The sequence below is a fragment of the Oncorhynchus gorbuscha genome, linkage group LG15 (genome assembly GCF_021184085.1).
Source record: "Oncorhynchus gorbuscha isolate QuinsamMale2020 ecotype Even-year linkage group LG15, OgorEven_v1.0, whole genome shotgun sequence".
Lineage (NCBI taxonomy): Eukaryota > Metazoa > Chordata > Actinopteri > Salmoniformes > Salmonidae > Oncorhynchus > Oncorhynchus gorbuscha.
Window position 1 is genome coordinate 1,203,441 of NC_060187.1, and position 18,576 is coordinate 1,222,016.

Sequence of the window (18,576 nt, forward strand, 5' to 3'; positions counted from 1 at the left end):
CATCCAGTATGGCAAGTGATAGTACAGGAAGTAGAAGCCATGGTTCTGTCATCTCACTGTTAGCTACGCTGACTGGGCTACGCTGATTCATCTGAAACATTCCCCTTTAGATGATCAGCTTGATCTGAGTCATGTGTCATCTTTGGGTTAAAGGTGTGTCTCTCTCTTTCTCTCTAGCCCCCGGCCAGCCAGCAAGGGCGTGGAGGGTCTGGCCAGAGTCGGCTCCAGAGCAGCTCTCTCCTTCGCCTTTGCCTTCTTACGACGAGCCTGGAGGTCTGGTAAGCCTCCTCTCCATCGTCTAGACAACCCTTCACTTAGTCTGTAGACAGCCTCCTCTCCATCGTCTAGACAACCCTTCACTTAGTCTGTAGACAGCCTCCTCTCCATCGTCTAGACAACCCTTCACTTAGTCTGTAGACAGCCTCCTCTCCATCGTCTAGACAACCCTTCACTTAGTCTGTAGACAGCCTCCTCTCCATCGTCTAGACAACCCTTCACTTAGTCTGTAGACAGCCTCCTCTCCATCGTCTAGACAACCCTTCACTTAGTCTGTAGACAGCCTCCTCTCCATCGTCTAGACAACCCTTCACTTAGTCTGTAGACAGCCTCCTTTACTGGTGACATCACATAGTCAACATGGTTCAGAGTGTCAGACCCTCCGTGGTCCCCCCTCCCCTGCCCCCTTCTACCCTCCGCTGTCCCCTTCTACCCTCCGCTGTCCCCTTCTACCCTCCACTGCCCCCTTCTACCCTCCACTGCCCCCTTCTACCCTCCGCTGTCCCCTTCTACCCTCCACTGGCCCCTTCTGCCCCCTTCTACCCTCCCCTGTCCACTCCTCTGCCCCCTTCTACCCTCCGCTGTCCCCTTCTACCCTCCACTGCCCCCTTCTGCCCCCTTCTACCCTCCCCTGTCCACTCCTCTGCCCCCTTCTACCCTCCACTGCCCCCTTCTGCCCCCTTCTACCCTCCCCTGCCCACTCCCCTGCCCCCTTCTACACTCCCCTGCCCCCTTCTACCCTCCCCTGTCCACTCCCCTGCCCCCTTCTACCCTCCCCTGTCCACTCCCCTGCCCCCACAAAAATCGTCTGTCCTCGGTTGCAACACTCACTACTGAGTTCCAAACAGCCTCTGGAAGCAATGTCAGCACAATAACTGTTCATCGGGAGCTTCATGAAATGAGTTTCCATGGCAGAGCAGCCGCACACAAGCCTAAGATCACCATGTGCAATGCCAAGCGCCGGCTGGAGTGGTGTAAAGCTCACTGTCATTGGACTCTGGAGCGATGAATCACGCTTCACCATCTGGCAGTCCGACGGACTAATCTGGGTTTGGCGGATGCCAGGAGAACGCTACCTGCCCCAATGCATAGTGCCAACTGTAAAGTTTGGCGGAGGAGGAATAACGGTCTGGGGCTGTTTTTCATGGTTAGGGCCCCTTAGTTCCAGTGAAGGGAAATATTAACACTACATCATACAATGACATTCTAGACAATTCTGTGCTTCCAATTTTGTGGCAACAGTTTGGGAAGGCCCGTTCCTGTTTCAGCCTGTTAATCCCCGTACACAAAGCGAGATCCTTACATAAATGTTGTCGAGATCAGTGTTGAAGAACTTGACTGGCCTGCACAGAGCCCTGACCTCAACCCCATTGAACACCTTTGGGATGAATTGGAGCGCCGACTGTGAGTCAAGTCCTAATCTTTGCAACAGAACAATATGTTCTGAACATCAAATCGCAGTATCACATCGTAATACATATAGGATCGTGAGAATCACAATACATATCGTATTGGTGCCTAAGCATGGTGATCGTATTGTGAGGTCCCTGGTCATTCCCAGCCCCAGTGTCCCGTGTGTCTAACATATTGGTGCTTTGATCAGGTGACGACGCGGACCTGTGCAGTGAGCTGCTCCAGGAGTCCCTGGACGCTCTGCGGGCCCTCCCAGAAGCCACTCTGTTTGACGAGGGCACCGTGTCGTCTGTCTGGCTGGAGGTCGTGGAGAGAGCCACTAAGTTCCTCAGGTCAGTACTACCTGTTGTCTGGTTTGTCTTGTGATGTCCATGGATCTGCCAGTGATGTGTTATTTAAACTGGTTGGTTTCTAGTGATGTGTTATTTAAACTGGTTGGTTTCTAGTGATGTGTTATTTAAACTGGTTGGTTTCTAGTGATGTGTTATTTAAACTGGTTGGTTTCTAGTGATGTGTTATTTAAACTGGTTGGTTTCTAGTGATGTGTTATTTAAACTGTGGTTGGTTTCTAGTGATGTGTTATTTAAACTGTGGTTGGTTTCTAGTGAGGTGTTATTTAAACTGGTTGGTTTCTAGTGATGTGTTATTTAAACTGGTTGGTTTCTAGTGATGTGTTATTTAAACTGGTTGGTTTCTAGTGATGTGTTATTTAAACTGGTTGGTTTCTAGTGACGTGTTATTTAAACTGGTTGGTTTCTAGTGATGTGTTATTTAAACTGTGGTTGGTTTCTAGTGATGTGTTATTTAAACTGGTTGGTTTCTAGTGATGTGTTATTTAAACTGGTTGGTTTCTAGTGATGTGTTATTTAAACTGGTTGGTTTCTAGTGATGTGTTATTTAAACTGGTTGGTTTCTAGTGATGTGTTATTTAAACTGTGGTTGGTTTCTAGTGATGTGTTATTTAAATTGTGGTTGGTTTCTAGTGATGTGTTATTTAAACTGGTTGGTTTCTAGTGATGTGTTATTTAAACTGGTTGGTTTCTAGTGACGTGTTATTTAAACTGGTTGGTTTCTAGTGACGTGTTATTTAAACTGGTTGGTTTCTAGTGATGTGTTATTTAAACTGGTTGGTTTCTAGTGATGTGTTATTTAAACTGTGGTTGGTTTCTAGTGATGTGTTATTTAAACTGTGGTTGGTTTCTAGTGATGTGTTATTTAAACTGGTTGGTTTCTAGTGATGTGTTATTTAAACTGGTTGGTTTCTAGTGATGTGTTATTTAAACTGTGGTTGGTTTCTAGTGATGTGTTATTTAAACTGGTTGGTTTCTAGTGATGTGTTATTTAAACTGGTTGGTTTCTAGTGATGTGTTATTTAAACTGGTTGGTTTCTAGTGACGTGTTATTTAAACTGGTTGGTTTCTAGTGATGTGTTATTTAAACTGTGGTTGGTTTCTAGTGATGTGTTATTTAAACTGTGGTTGGTTTCTAGTGATGTGTTATTTAAACTGTGGTTGGTTTCTAGTGATGTGTTATTTAAACTGTGGTTGGTTTCTAGTGATGTGTTATTTAAATTGTGGTTGGTTTCTAGTGATGTGTTATTTAAACTGGTTGGTTTCTAGTGATGTGTTATTTAAACTGGTTGGTTTCTAGTGATGTGTTATTTAAACTGGTTGGTTTCTAGTGACGTGTTATTTAAACTGGTTGGTTTCTAGTGACGTGTTATTTAAACTGGTTGGTTTCTAGTGATGTGTTATTTAAACTGGTTGGTTTCTAGTGATGTGTTATTTAAACTGTGGTTGGTTTCTAGTGATGCGTTATTTAAACTGGTTGGTTTCTAGTGATGTGTTATTTAAACTGGTTGGTTTCTAGTGATGTGTTATTTAAACTGTGGTTGGTTTCTAGTGATGTGTTATTTAAACTGTGGTTGGTTTCTAGTGATGTGTTATTTAAACTGTGGTTGGTTTCTAGTGACGTGTTATTTAAACTGGTTGGTTTCCAGTGATGTGTTATTTAAACTGGTTGGTTTCTAGTGACGTGTTATTTAAACTGGTTGCTTTCCAGTGATGTCCATGGAAGTGGTAGTACCAAAGGCAGCATCCCACTACAGGACCAACACCTGGCCTTGGCCATCCTGCTGGAGCTGGCAGTACAGAGGGGCACTCTGAGGTAGGACCCCTCCTGACGAGATACTGATACTATGAGGTAGGATCCCCTCCTGACGAGATACGGATACTCACTATGAGGTAGGACCCCTCCTGACGAGACACTGATACTCACTATGAGGTAGGACCCCTCCTGACGAGACACTGATACTCACTATGAGGTAGGACCCCTCCTGACGAGACACTGATACTCACTATGAGGTAGGACCCCTCCTGACGAGACACTGATACTCACTATGAGGTAGGACCCCTCCTGACGAGACACTGATACTCACTATGAGGTAGGACCCCTCCTGACGAGACACTGATACTCACTATGAGGTAGGACCCCTCCTGACGAGACACTGATACTCACTATGAGGTAGGACCCCTCCTGACGAGACACTGATACTCACTATGAGGTAGGACCCCTCCTGACGAGACACTGATACTCACTATGAGGTAGGACCCCTCCTGACGAGACACTGATACTCACTGATGAGGTAGGACCCCTCCTGACGAGACACTGATACTCACTATGAGGTAGGACCCCTCCTGACGAGACACTGATACTCACTATGAGGTAGGACCCCTCCTGACGAGACACTGATACTCACTATGAGGTAGGACCCCTCCTGACGAGACACTGATACTCACTATGAGGTAGGACCCCTCCTGACGAGACACTGATACTCACTATGAGGTAGGACCCCTCCTGACGAGACACTGATACTCACTATGAGGTAGGACCCCTCCTGACGAGACACGGATACTCACTATGAGGTAGGACCCCTCCTGACGAGACACTGATACTCACTATGAGGTAGGACCCCTCCTGACGAGACACTGATACTCACTATGAGGTAGGACCCCTCCTGACGAGACACTGATACTCACTATGAGGTAGGACCCCTCCTGACGAGACACTGATACTCACTATGAGGTAGGACCCCTCCTGACGAGACACTGATACTCACTATGAGGTAGGACCCCTCCTGACGAGACACTGATACTCACTATGAGGTAGGACCCCTCCTGACGAGACACTGATAAGTAAGTATAACTGTAAGAAATGTAAGATGTGTTAATTAAATAAATGTAAGATGTGTTAATTAAATGATATCCGGCTCGGCGGTCCAGTGTTCTTGTGCTTTCCTAACTAGCTAGCTAAGTGGCTAGATGTCAATGTCACCAATGTCTTTTGAGGTGGAGACGAGGAAACAAATACTTTTGTGATTCATTCTCTGTGTCAGCACCTACCACAGCCCTCATATCATACAGTACCTGGCCTCTCTGGCCGGTCTTCTCCAGCCTGCTGTGTCTCTGTGACAGCACCTACCACAGCCCTCATATCATACAGTACCTGGCCTCTCTGGCCGGTCTTCTCCAGCCTGCTGTGTCTCTGTGACAGCACCTACCACAGCCCTCATATCATACAGTACCTGGCCTCTCTGGCCGGTCTTCTCCAGCCTGCTGTGTCTCTGTGACAGCACCTACCACAGCCCTCATATCATACAGTACCTGGCCTCTCTGGCCGGTCTTCTCCAGCCAGCTGCTGTCCTGCTGTGTCTGTGGGACAGCACCTACCACAGCCCTCATATCATACAGTACCTGGCCTCTCTGGCCGGTCTTCTCCAGCCAGCTGCTGTCCTGCTGTGTCTGTGGGACAGCACCTACCACAGCCCTCATATCATACAGTACCTGGCCTCTCTGGCCGGTCTTCTCCAGCCAGCTGCTGTCCTGCTGTGTCTGTGTGGGACAGCACTTACCATGCCCATAGTATGGTACTCTGACTACTCTATTCTCCTCTCCAGCCAGCTGCTGTCTGCCGTGCTGCTACTGCTGCGTCTGTGGGACAGTGGGACCAGGGAGATGGACAATGAGCGCTCCACCCAGGGGACCAGCGCCCCCCTCCTCCCTCTCCTGCAGCGCTTTCACAACATCCACAGCAGCAAGGAGGAACCCAGCCCCGATGAGGAGATGGAGGTGAGCTCAGGGCCTGTATTTATAATGTGTTTCTGTAAAAGCTGATTTAGGATCAGTTTAGCCTTCTTTAGATCACGATCAATAAGATGACCTGATCCTAGATCAGCACTCTGAGACACCTGGTATCATTACTTTCCTATTCCTGGTCCTGGGTTACATCAAAATCCATTTATTTGTCTTCTATACTAAATTAAGTACTAAGCTAAGCAGAAACAGTGCCTTGGGACAGCAGCGCAGCCTAGTGGTTAGAGGCAGGTAGCCTAGTGGTTAGAGGCAGGCAGCCTAGTGGTTAGAGGCAGGCAGCCTAGTGGTTAGAGGCAGGCAGCCTAGTGGTTAGAGGCAGGCAGCCTAGTGGTTAGAGGCAGGCAGCCTAGTGGTTAGAGGCAGGCAGCCTAGTGGTTAGAGGCAGGCAGCCTAGTGGTTAGAGGCAGGCAGCCTAGTGGTTAGAGGCAGGCAGCCTAGTGGTTAGAGGCAGGCAGCCTAGTGGTTAGAGCGTTGGACTAGTAAGTGAAAGTTTGCAAGATCGAATCCCCGAGCTGACAAGGTACAAATCTGTCGTTCTGCCCCTGAACAGGCAGTTAACCCACTGTTCCCAGGCCGTCATTGAAAATAAGAATATGTTCTTAACTGACTTGCCTGGTAAAATAAAGGTAAAATAATTAATTAAAAAGTATTCACACCCCTTGACTTTATCCACATTGAATAACAGATAGTCCTTACTGCTATTAGCCCATAGAAACACATTGAATAACAGATAGTCCTTACTGCTATTAGCCCATAGAAACACATTGAATAACAGACAGTCCTTACTGCTATTAGCCCATAGAAACACATTGAATAACAGATAGTCCTTACTACTTGAATAACAGATAGTCCCTATAGAAAAACACATTGAATAACAGATAGTCCTTACTGCTATTAGCCCATAGAAACACATTGAATAACAGATAGTCCTTACTGCTATTAGCCCATAGAAACACATTGAATAACAGATAGTCCTTACTGCTATTAGAAACACATTGAATAACAGATAGTCCTTACTGCCATTAGCCCATAGAAACACATTAAATAACAGATAGTCCTTACTGCTATTAGCCCATAGAAACACATTGAATAACAGATAGTCCTTACTACTATTAGCCCATAGAAACACATTAAATAACAGATAGTCCTTACTGCTATTAGAAACACATTGAATAACAGACAGTCCTTACTACTATTAGCCCATAGAAACACATTGAATAACAAATAGTCCTTACTACTATTAGCCCATAGAAACACATTAAATAACAGATAGTCCTTACTACTATTAGCCCATAGAAACACATTGAATAACAGATAGTCCTTACTACTATTAGCCCATAGAAACACATTGAATAACAGATAGTCCTTACTGCTATTAGCCCATAGAAACACATTGAATAACAGATAGTCCTTACTGCTATTAGCCCATAGAAACACATTGAATAACAGATAGTCCTTACTGCTATTAGAAACACATTGAATAACAGATAGTCCTTACTGCTATTAGAAACACATTGAATAACAGATAGTCCTTACTGCTATTAGAAACACATTGAATAACAGATAGTCCTTACTGCTATTAGAAACACATTGAATAACAGATAGTCCTTACTGCTATTAGAAACACATTGAATAACAGATAGTCCTTACTGCTATTAGAAACACATTGAATAACAGATAGTTCTTACTGCTATTAGAAACACATTGAATAACAGATAGTCCTTACTGCTATTAGAAACACATTGAATAACAGATAGTCCTTACTGCTATTAGAAACACATTGAATAACAGATAGTCCTTACTGCTATTAGAAACACATTGAATAACAGATAGTCCTTACTGCTATTAGCCCATAGAAACACATTGAATAACAGATAGTTCTTACTACTATTAGCCCATAGAAACACATTGAATAACAGATAGTCCTTACTGCTATTAGCCCATAGAAACACATTGAATAACAGATAGTCCTTACTGCTATTAGCCCATAGAAACACATTGAATAACAGATAGTCCTTACTGCTATTAGAAACACATTGAATAACAGATAGTCCTTACTGCTATTAGAAACACATTGAATAACAGATAGTCCTTACTGCTATTAGCCCATAGAAACACATTGAATAACAGATAGTCCTTACTGCTATTAGAAACACATTGAATAACAGATAGTCCTTACTGCTATTAGAAACACATTGAATAACAGATAGTCCTTACTGCTATTAGAAACACATTGAATAACAGATAGTCCTTACTGCTATTAGAAACACATTGAATAACAGTCCTTACTGGGGAAGTTGGTTCTGAAGTGTGTCGTGTCTTTACTATCATTAAATTGAAGACTTCGTTTTTATCAAGGATTCTCTGTAATTAGTATTACGCGATTCAACTGATTAATCATGTAACTAATTAAAGTCGGGGCACCAAGAAAAATATTCAGATTACAATTATAATTTCCTAATATAACTTTTCAGATATTTTCATATCTGATCAATAGTCTTCTGATTATTACGTTAGTCTCATTCCATACGTCGTAAATGTTTGGTTATCTGCATGAACCCAGTCTTCACTATGAGTCATCCATACATCAATTGTCTTAAATAATTTATTTATTAACTAACTAAACGATCACAGAAATGCATAAATAAACAAACAAACAAGGTGAATGTGGTCACATGATATGATAGGAGAATGTGGTCACATGATATGACAGGAGAATGTGGTCACATGATATGACAGGAGAATGTGGTCACATGATATGATAGGAGAATGTGGTCACATGATATGATAGGAGAATGTGGTCACATGATATGATAGGAGAATGTGGTCACATGATATGATAGGAGAATGTGGTTACATGATATGACAGGAGAATGTGGTCACATGATATGACAGGAGAATGTGGTCACATGATATGATAGGAGAATGTGGTCACATGATATGATAGGAGAATGTGGTCACATGATATGATAGGAGAATGTGGTTACATGATATGATAGGAGAATGTGGTTACATGATATGACAGGAGAATGTCCCCTAGTGGGCTAAACAGGCATGGCGGCTTGGTGTACAAAAGGGAAGTGGGGGTCGACTGAGATGAGACAACACACAGTTGATAATTATAACAATTGAAATGCTAATCCTTTGCACATGAACGTTCACTCATTCGGGAATAATTGCAATCAATATATATATTTACGCTCAGCGTGTCGTCGGGACTTCTGCTGAAAAGTTAGTTTCTGTTGTAGAGTTTTCCGTCCTCTCTCTGTGTCATGGTTAGATGGGATAGTTCAGAGTGACATTCATTCATGTAGTTGTAGAATGGATGTTTTGTCGGTTGTCGTTCTTCGCGTTCAATGATACTGAATTCCTAGCTGCAGACTAGTAATTAATATCAAAGACTTGTTCTTATTCTGTCGGTATCGATAGTCTAAGAGTTTAACCAGGTGGTATGGTTAAAAGATTCAGCAATGGTCTACAACCTTCGTCCTCTCCTAATGGAGAAAAACATGGTCTAGTGAGAACTTCTCAAAGTTGGTGTTTTATTAGGGAGTTGCAGAAAAGGGCCTGCCCCAGGATGCCGACCCTAACTGGGCTCATGGGCGGTCCTCTGATTTAGTTCAACTCAAAAGGGAATTGGAGTTTCCTTCATTAAACAGTACAAAATGTTATAAACAGTATCATCCTCACTCATTCATCTTATACAACAATTAGATGTAAACCTCATATCTGAGGCTACTATATAAACAGCGTTATGGTAATGTGGCCACACCGTCTCCCATGAGCTTCCCAAGTTATAACAAATGGACCAGTTCGTAGCTGGATTCTTCACCGATCTTTTATACCTTCTCCGGAACATGAATGTTGTTCGGAGCTCGAGTTCTGTGAGGTGGAAGAAATTATTTTGTTCTCTATGAAACTTCACTCGGTCTCTATACTGTGGCCATGAGCCAGGATCTTCCTGGAATTTACGACCTCTCTGACCACAGCAGCCTAGTTGTAGGAGGCAGGGAGAGGGGGATGGGGCTTGCTGTACCCAAAGAGGGCAAAGTCATGACAAGTGTCTGTCCTATATCTGAGAGATATAAGATCAGGAAACATTTGTTATATATTTTTGACATGTATTTAATTCCTTATTTTTGGCACTGAAGCAGTCTGCTTCCCAACAAACACTGGGAGATGCAGGACAATGACCTAAAACAGAAACCAAATCTACACTGGAGTTGTTTACCAAGATGACATTGAAAGTTCCTGAGTGGGCTAGTTACAGTAGTTCCTGAGTGGGCTAGTTACAGTAGTTCCTGAGTGGGCTAGTTACAGTAGTTCCTGAGTGGGCTAGTTACAGTAGTTCCTGAGTGGGCTAGTTACAGTAGTTCCTGAGTGGGCTAGTTACAGTAGTTCCTGAGTGGGCTAGTTACAGTAGTTCCTGAGTGGGCTAGTTACAGTAGTTCCTGAGTGGGCTAGTTACAGTAGTTCCTGAGTGGGCTAGTTACAGTAGTTCCTGAGTGGGCTAGTTACAGTTGAAAAAATCGATGGCAAGCGCTGCCTGATTCTCACATGTATCGACTCAGGGGTGTGAATACTAATTTCCAATAAATGTTTTAACATTTCTAAAAACATGTTTTCTCTTTGTCATTATGAGGCGTTGTGATGTCATTATGAGGCGTTGTGATGTCATTATGAGGCGTTGTGAAGTCATTATGAGGCGTTGTGAAGTCATTATGAGGCGTTGTGAAGTCATTATGAGGCGTTGTGAAGTCATTATGAGGCGTTGTGAAGTCATTATGAGGCGTTGTGAAGTCATTATGAGGCGTTGTGAAGTCATTATGAGGCGTTGTGAAGTCATTATGAGGCGTTGTGAAGTCATTATGAGGCGTTGTGAAGTCATTATGAGGCGTTGTGAAGTCATTATGAGGCGTTGTGAAGTCATTATGAGGCGATGTGAGGCGTTGTGATGTCATTATGAGGCGATGTGAGGCGTTGTGATGTCATTATGAGGTGTTGTGAAGTCATTATGAGGCGTTGTGAAGTCATTATGAGGCATTGTGAAGTCATTATGAGGCGTTGTGAAGTCATTATGAGGCGTTGTGAAGTCATTATGAGGCGTTGTGAAGTCATTATGAGGCGTTGTGAAGTCATTATGAGGCGTTGTGAAGTCATTATGAGGCGTTGTGAAGTCATTATGAGGCGTTGTGAAGTCATTATGAGGCGTTGTGTGTAGATGGATGAGACATCAATTGAATCCATTGTGAATCCAAGCTGTGGCACAATAGAATGTGGATTAAGTCAAAGAATAAGAATCCTTTCTGAAGGCTCTGTACCGCCTTTAGTTCAGTCGTTTTCTCTGTGTTCTTCCTCTCCAGATCCTGGGGGCCCCTCTGAGTCCCAATGAGAGTTTCCTGCGCTACCTGACGCTGCCCCAGGACAATGACTTGGCTATCGACCTGAGACAGACAGCTGTGGTCATCATGGCTCACCTGGACCGCCTGGCCGCCCCCTGCTCCCCCTCGCACTGCAGCTCCCCTACCTCCCACAAGGTACTACTACCGTGTGGACTTGGCCCTGCTACTGTGTGTTGTAGACTGTTAAGGCAGCTCTACTCAGCCTCCTGTCTTCAGTGTTTCCATTGATCAGTTATCTGTAAGGCTCACAACTGCTCTCTTCAGATTTAATGGCCTGTGGTTTTTCATTTTTTTGGAGAATTCTCAAGAGCCAGGATTAGGGCTGCACAATGAATCAAATTGTAATCAAAATTGCGATATCGACATATGAAATATCCGTATCGTAAGGTGCTGCAATTTTTTTCTTTCTCAAATGCACGTTTTTATAGTGTACTCTGTCTCACTCCAGTCTCCCCCTCCTCTCTCATGTGGCTGCTTGCTTCCGACACACCAAGCCCCACCCCCTGTCACTCAATCAGGAACACTTGGCTGCTTCAGTCTGCATGCTTCTGTTAGCTCCACCATGCAGTCAAGAAACAAGAACGATGCTGCTTTCATTTTGCTTCTTCACATCAACCATGTTTTCTGTATCTTTATCTCTGCAAACGGCTACTTACTTAGTCTTAACAACCTCTACATTTGCAGTAGCTGCTAATTGCTAACTAGCTAGCTGGCTAGCTAAATGCATTTAGCTAGCAAAGATTATTGCGCTAGGACAAATCTGACTAGGAAACGTTAGCTCTAATACAGGCTGTTGCCAGCATGTTTGTTGTGCAACGTCATGCTCTGAATTAGAGAGGAATAGGGAAAGCACATTCTAAGAAATGGGCGGCAGCTAGCCTTGCCGTTATAGAGTAGCGTCGGGTAACCGAAAGGTCTCTGGTTCCAATACTCCAAGCAGACAAGGTGAAGAATGTGTCGATGTGCCCTTGAGCAAGGCACTTAACCCTAATTAGCTCCAGGGACGCTGTACTACTCTGTCTGACCCTGTAAAACAACACACAACACTGCACCAATCTGGTGTAACAATACAACCATTTTTATTCTAATTATTTTTTTTACTGAATCTAACGTCTCAATTCAAATGTAATTAGGGTTCCCTGGGAAATACTAACCAACACTTTGGTTTCTACTCTGTCGCAACTCCTACTATACTGACTTTTTCATTCATTGTCATGCCAACCAACACCAACCATTCTATTTCTATAATAACAACATAATATTAATGTCTTATGCCATTTAGCAGACGCTTTGATCCAAAGCCACTTACAGTCATGCATTCATACATTCTCTACGTATGGGGGGTTCTGGTTCCGCTGTCCTGGCATTCTCTACGTATGGGGGGGTTCTGGTTCCGCTGTCCTGGCATTCTCTACGTATGGGGGGTTCTGGTTCCGCTGTCCTGGCATTCTCTACATATGGGGGGTTCTGGTTCCGCCTGGCATTCTCTGGGGGGGTTCTGGTTCTGTCCTGGCATTCTCTATATGGGGGGGTTCTGGTTCCGCTGTCCTGGCATTCTCTACGTAAGGGGGTTCTGGTTCCGCTGTCCTGGCATTCTGTATGGGGGTTCTGGTTCCGCTGTCCTGGCATTCTCTACGTAAGGGGGTTCTGGTTCCGCTGTCCTGGCATTCTCTACGTATGGGGGTTCTGGTTCCGCTGTCCTGGCATTCTCTACGTATGGGGGGTTCTGGTTCCGCTGTTCCTGGGGGTTCATTCTGCTGTCCTGGCATTCTCTACGTATGGGGGTTCTGGTTCTGCTGTCCTGGCATTCTCTACGTATGGGGGTTCTGGTTCTGCTGTCCTGGCATTCTCTACGTATGGGGGGGTTCTGGTTCCGCTGTCCTGGCATTCTCTACGTATGGGGGTTCTGGTTCCGCTGTCCTGGCATTCTTTACATACTGGGGGTTCTGGTTCCTCTGTCCTGGCATTCTCTACGTATGGGGGTTCTGGTTCCGCTGTCCTGGCATTCTCTTCGTATGGGGGGTTCTGGTTCTGCTGTCCTGGCATTCTCTTCGTATGGGGGGTTCTGGTTCCGCTGTCCTGGCATTCTCTACGTATGGGGGGTTCTGGTTCCGCTGTCCTGGCATTCTTTACGTAAGGGGGTTCTGGTTCCGCTGTCCTGGCATTCTCTACGTATGGGGGTTCTGGTTCCGCTGTCCTGGCATTCTCTACGTATGGGGGTTCTGGTTCCTCTGTCCTGGCATTCTCTACATATGGGGGGTTCTGGTTCCTCTGTCCTGGCATTCTCTACGTATGGGGGTTCTGGTTCCGCTGTCCTGGCATTCTCTACGTAAGGGGGTTCTGGTTCCGCTGTCCTGGCATTCTCTACGTATGGGGGTTCTGGTTCCGCTGTCCTGGCATTCTTTACATATGGGGGTTCTGGTTCCGCTGTCCTGGCATTCTCTACGTATGGGGGTTCTGGTTCCGCTGTCCTGGCATTCTCTACGTATGGGGGTTCTGGTTCCTCTGTCCTGGCATTCTCTATGTATGGGGGGTTCTGGTTCCGCTGTCCTGGCATTCTCTACGTATGGGGGGTTCTGGTTCCGCTGTCCTGGCATTCTTTACATATGGGGGGTTCTGGTTCCGCTGTCCTGGCATTCTCTACGTATCTGTAGTTCTGGTTCCGCTGTCCTGGCATTCTTTACGTAAGGGGGGTTCTGGTTCCGCTGTCCTGGCGACCGAAGTGTTTTTGATCAAAATCGCAATATTTGAAAAAATTGCAATTAGATTTTTGGACCATATCGTGCAGCCCTAGTCAGGATGTTGTGATTTATAAATGGAAGCCTTTACTCTGTTACTAACATCTCTCTCTGTCTGTGCGTTCTGTTGGAGGACCATGGCAACATGCAGGTAAATTATGAAGCCATGTGTTGTGCATGAAGGACTTGATGTGATGTTTTTATATAGTTTATACTTGCAACAGTAAGATATGTCGGGGGTGTGTTGATTACGTTGGTATATTTCACTGGTCATCCCCAAAGCCAACACCTCCTTTGGCCGCCTTTCCAGTTCTCTGCTGCCAATGACTGGAACGAACTGCAAAAATCACTGAAGCTGGAGACTCATATCTCCCTCACTAACTTTTAGCACCAGCTGTCAGAGCAGCTCACAGATCATTGCACCTGTACATAGCCCATCTGTAAATAGCCCTTCTGTAAATAGCCCATCTGCAAATAGCCCTTCCAACTACCTCATCCCCATATTTGTATTTATTTTTTTGTTCCTTTGCACCCCAGTATGCTTCCTGCGCCGACAGAGATGGCAGTCTCGTTTCGCGTTTCCAGGAAACTATGCAGTATTTTGCTTTTTTATGTGTTATTTCTTACACTGTCACCCCAGGAAATCGTAGGCTTTATTACATACAGTCGGCAGGAACTATTGGAGATAAGTGCAACGTCAACTCACCAACATTACGACCAGGAATACGCCTTTCCCGAAGCGGATCCTCTGTTTGGCCTGTCACCCAGGACAATGGATCGGATCCCTGCCGGCGACCCAAAACAACGGTGCCGTTGAAGGTGCAGACGGAGCGGTCTTCTGGTCAGGCTCCGTAGACGGGCACATCGCCCACCGCTCCCGAGTATACATCTCGCCAATGTCCAGTCTCTTGGCAACAAGGTAGACGAAATCCGAGCAAGGGTTGCCTTCCAGAGAGACATTAGAGATTGTAACGTTCTTTGTTTCATGGAAACATGGCTCACTCGGGACACGCTATCGGAGTCGGTGCAGCCACCTGGTTTCTTCACGCATCGCGTCGACAGAATCGAGCATCTCTCTGGTAAGAAGAAGGGCGGGGTGTATGTTTGAATTCCTCACAATCACATGTCGACCGCATTATCTACCTTACCTGACTCTATGCAAACTGGAAACCACATCCTGAGGCTACATTTTATTGTAGCTTGGGATTTTAACAAGGCTCATCTGAAAACAAGACCCTAAATTCTATCAGCATATCGATTGCGCAACCTGAGCTGGCAAAACCCTGGATCATTGTCATTCTAACTTCCGCGACGCATATAAGGCCCTCCCCGGCCCCCCTTTTTAAAAAGCTGACCACGACTCCATTTTGTTGCTCCCAGCCTATAGACAGAATCTAAAACAAGCACCAGCGCTCAGGTCTGTTCAACGCTGGCCCGACCAATCGGACTCCACGCTACAAGATTGCTTCGATCACGTGGACTGGGATATGTTCCGCATGGGACCATAGCACCTCCACCCTACCTGACACCCTAGACCCACTCCAATTTGCTTACCGCCCCAATAGGTCCACAGACGACTCAATCACACTGCTCACTGCCCTAACCGATCTGGACAAGAGGAATACCTATGTGAGAATGCTGTTCATCAACTTCAGCTCAGCATTTCACACCATAGTACCCTCCAAACTCATCATTAAGCTTGAGACCCTGGGTCTCGACCCCGGGTCTCGACCCCGCCCTGTGCAACTGGATCCTGGACTTCTTGACGGGCCGCCCCCCAGGTGGTGAAGGTAGGAAACATCCTTAACACTGGGGCCCCACAAGGGTGTGTTCTCTGCCCTCTCCTGTACTCCCTGTTCACTCATGACTGCGTGGCCATGCACGCCTCCAACTCAATCATCAAGTTTGCAGATGACACTACAGTGGTAGGCTTGATTACCAACTACGCCGAGGCGGCCTACAGGGAGGATGTGAGGGCCCTCGGTGTGTGGTGTCAGGAAAATAACCTCACACTCAATGTCAACAAAACAGGAGATGATCATGGACTTCAGGATACACCAGAGGGAGCAACCCCCTATCCACATCGATGGGACAGCAGTGGAGAGGGTAGTAAGTTTGAAGTTCCTCGGCGTACACATCACAGACAAACTGAAATGGTCCACCCACACAGACAGTGGTGAAGAAGGTGCAACAACACCTCTTCAACCTCAGGAGGCTGAAGAAATTCGGCTTGTCACCAAAAGCACTCACAAACATCTACAGATGCACAATCGAGAGCATCCTGTCAGGCTGTATCACAGCCTGGTACGGCAACTGCTCCGCCCACAACCGTAAGGCTCTCCAGAAGGTAGTGAGGTTTGCACAACGCATCACTGGGGGCAAACTACCTGCCCTCCAGGACACCTACACCACCCGATGTCACAGGAAGGCCATAAAGATCATCAAGGACATCAACCACCCGAACCACTGCCTGTTCACCCCGCTATCATCCAGAAGGCGAGGTCAGTACAGGTGCATCAAAGCTGGGACCTAGAGACTGAAAAACAGCTTCTATCTCAAGGCCATCAGACTGTTAAACGGCCATCACTAACATTGAGTGGCTGCTGCCAACATATTGACTCAACTCCAGACACTTTAATAATGGAAAAATGTATCACTAGCCACTTTAAACAATGCCACTTAATATGTTTACATACCCTACATTACTCATCTCATATGTATATACTGTACTCTATACCATCTACTGCATCTTGTTTACATACCCTACATTACTCATCTCATATGTATATACTGTACTCTATACCATCTACTGCATCTTGCCCATGCCATTCGGCCATCACTCATTCATATATCTTTATGTACATATTCTTTATCCCCTTACACTTGTGTCTATAAGGTAGTTGTTGTGGAATTGTTAGGTTAGATTACTCATTGGTTATTACTTCATTGTCGGAACTAGAAGCACAAGCATTTCGCTACACTCGCATTAACATCTGCTAACCATGTGTATGTGACCAATACAATTAGATTTTTATCTCTACTTGCACATTCATCTTCTGCACATCTATCACTCCAGTGCTCAATTGTAATTATTTCGCCACTACGGCCTATTCATTGCCTCCCTTATCCTACCTCATTTGCACAGACTGTATATATACTTTTCTATTGTGTTATTGACTGTATGTTTGTTTATGTGTAACTCTGTGTTGTTGTTTGTCGCACTGCTTTGCTTTATCTTGGTCTGGGTCGCAGTTGTAAATGAGAACTTGTTCTCAACTAGCCTACAACAGGCGGCAGGATAGCCTAATGGTTAGAGTGTTGGTCTAGTAACCGGAAGGTTGCAAGTTCAAATCCCCGAGCTGACAAGGTACAAATCTGTTGTTCGGCCCCTGAACATGCAGTTAACCTACTGTTCCTAGGCCGTCATTGAAAATAAGAATTTGTTCTTAACTGACTTGCCTAGTTAAATAAAGGTAAAGTAAAAAAATAAAATAAAAAATACCTTGTTAAATAAAGGTGTTATTAACTGGCCGACCTGGTTAAATAAAGGTGAAATGATAAAATAGCGTTTGCCCTAGAAGTCCCTTTTCGTGGGGATGCGTTGACCAATAAAATGTGATTAGAGAGCATGATGCCGCCAGCCTTTGAGAGCTTTCCAGAGATATGAATATAACTGTCTGATAGTTGATGCCTTTGGCTACTTTTCCTTTGCCGTGTTCACCTCATACATGGTCAGGTGATTTCTCCCAACTGAAGTACCAGATGTTACTGCTATATTAGAATATCATTTATATTCGACCGTATTCTCCATCAGAGAATTTCCTTTTCCGTTAACCTCTTCAATGCTACTGCTACTTAAACTCGTCATACTGTGTAGACCACTGAAGCACCAATGAAATCGCTGCATTAACCCCGTCTCTCCTGCTCCCAGGGCACTCTGCAGGAGGTGATTGGCTGGGGGTTGCTAGGCTGGAAGCTGTATGCCAACGTGAACGGTCCTGTGCAGTGCAAGGCCCTGTCAGGCCTGGGGGTTTCCCAGATAGTCTGTTCCGAGAAGGGCTTCCTCATCCTGGCCAGCAGTGGAGCCGTCTACACACAGAACTACAAGAGCACCACACTGGTAGGAAGCAGTCACTCACTGGAGCTCATTCTGTCACCACACTGGTAGGAAGCAGTCACTCACTGGAGCTCCTTCTGTCACCACACTGGTAGGAAGCAGTCACTCACTGGAGCTCATTCTGTCACCACACTGGTAGGAAGCAGTCACTCACTGGAGCTCATTCTGTCACCACACTGGTAGGAAGCAGTCACTCACTGGAGCTCCTTCTGTCACCACACTGGTAGGAAGCAGTCACTCACTGGAGCTCATTCTGTCACCACACTGGTAGGAAGCAGTCACTCACTGGAGCTCCTTCTGTCACCACACTGGTAGGAAGCAGTCACTCACTGGAGCTCCTTCTGTCACCACACTGGTAGGAAGCAGTCACTCACTGGAGCTCATTCTGTCACCACACTGGTAGGAAGCAGTCACTCACTGGAGCTCATTCTGTCACCACACTGGTAGGAAGCAGTCACTCACTGGAGCTCATTCTGTCA

The 18,576-nt window shown here is 45.4% G+C and overlaps 1 protein-coding gene across 1 annotated transcript in view; it reads left to right on the forward strand.

Annotated features, from left to right (window-relative positions):
- The window catches only part of herc2 (HECT and RLD domain containing E3 ubiquitin protein ligase 2), a gene marked incomplete in the record, with an annotated part of 175,944 nt that overhangs the window by 23,835 nt on the left and 133,533 nt on the right, over positions 1 to 18,576 (forward strand). Inside the window, 7 exon segments of the mRNA XM_046299907.1 lie at positions 178 to 278; positions 1,880 to 2,021; positions 3,751 to 3,855; positions 5,645 to 5,816; positions 11,204 to 11,377; positions 14,111 to 14,131; positions 17,912 to 18,100. Coding sequence (XP_046155863.1) covers positions 178 to 278; positions 1,880 to 2,021; positions 3,751 to 3,855; positions 5,645 to 5,816; positions 11,204 to 11,377; positions 14,111 to 14,131; positions 17,912 to 18,100 — 904 coding nt within the window.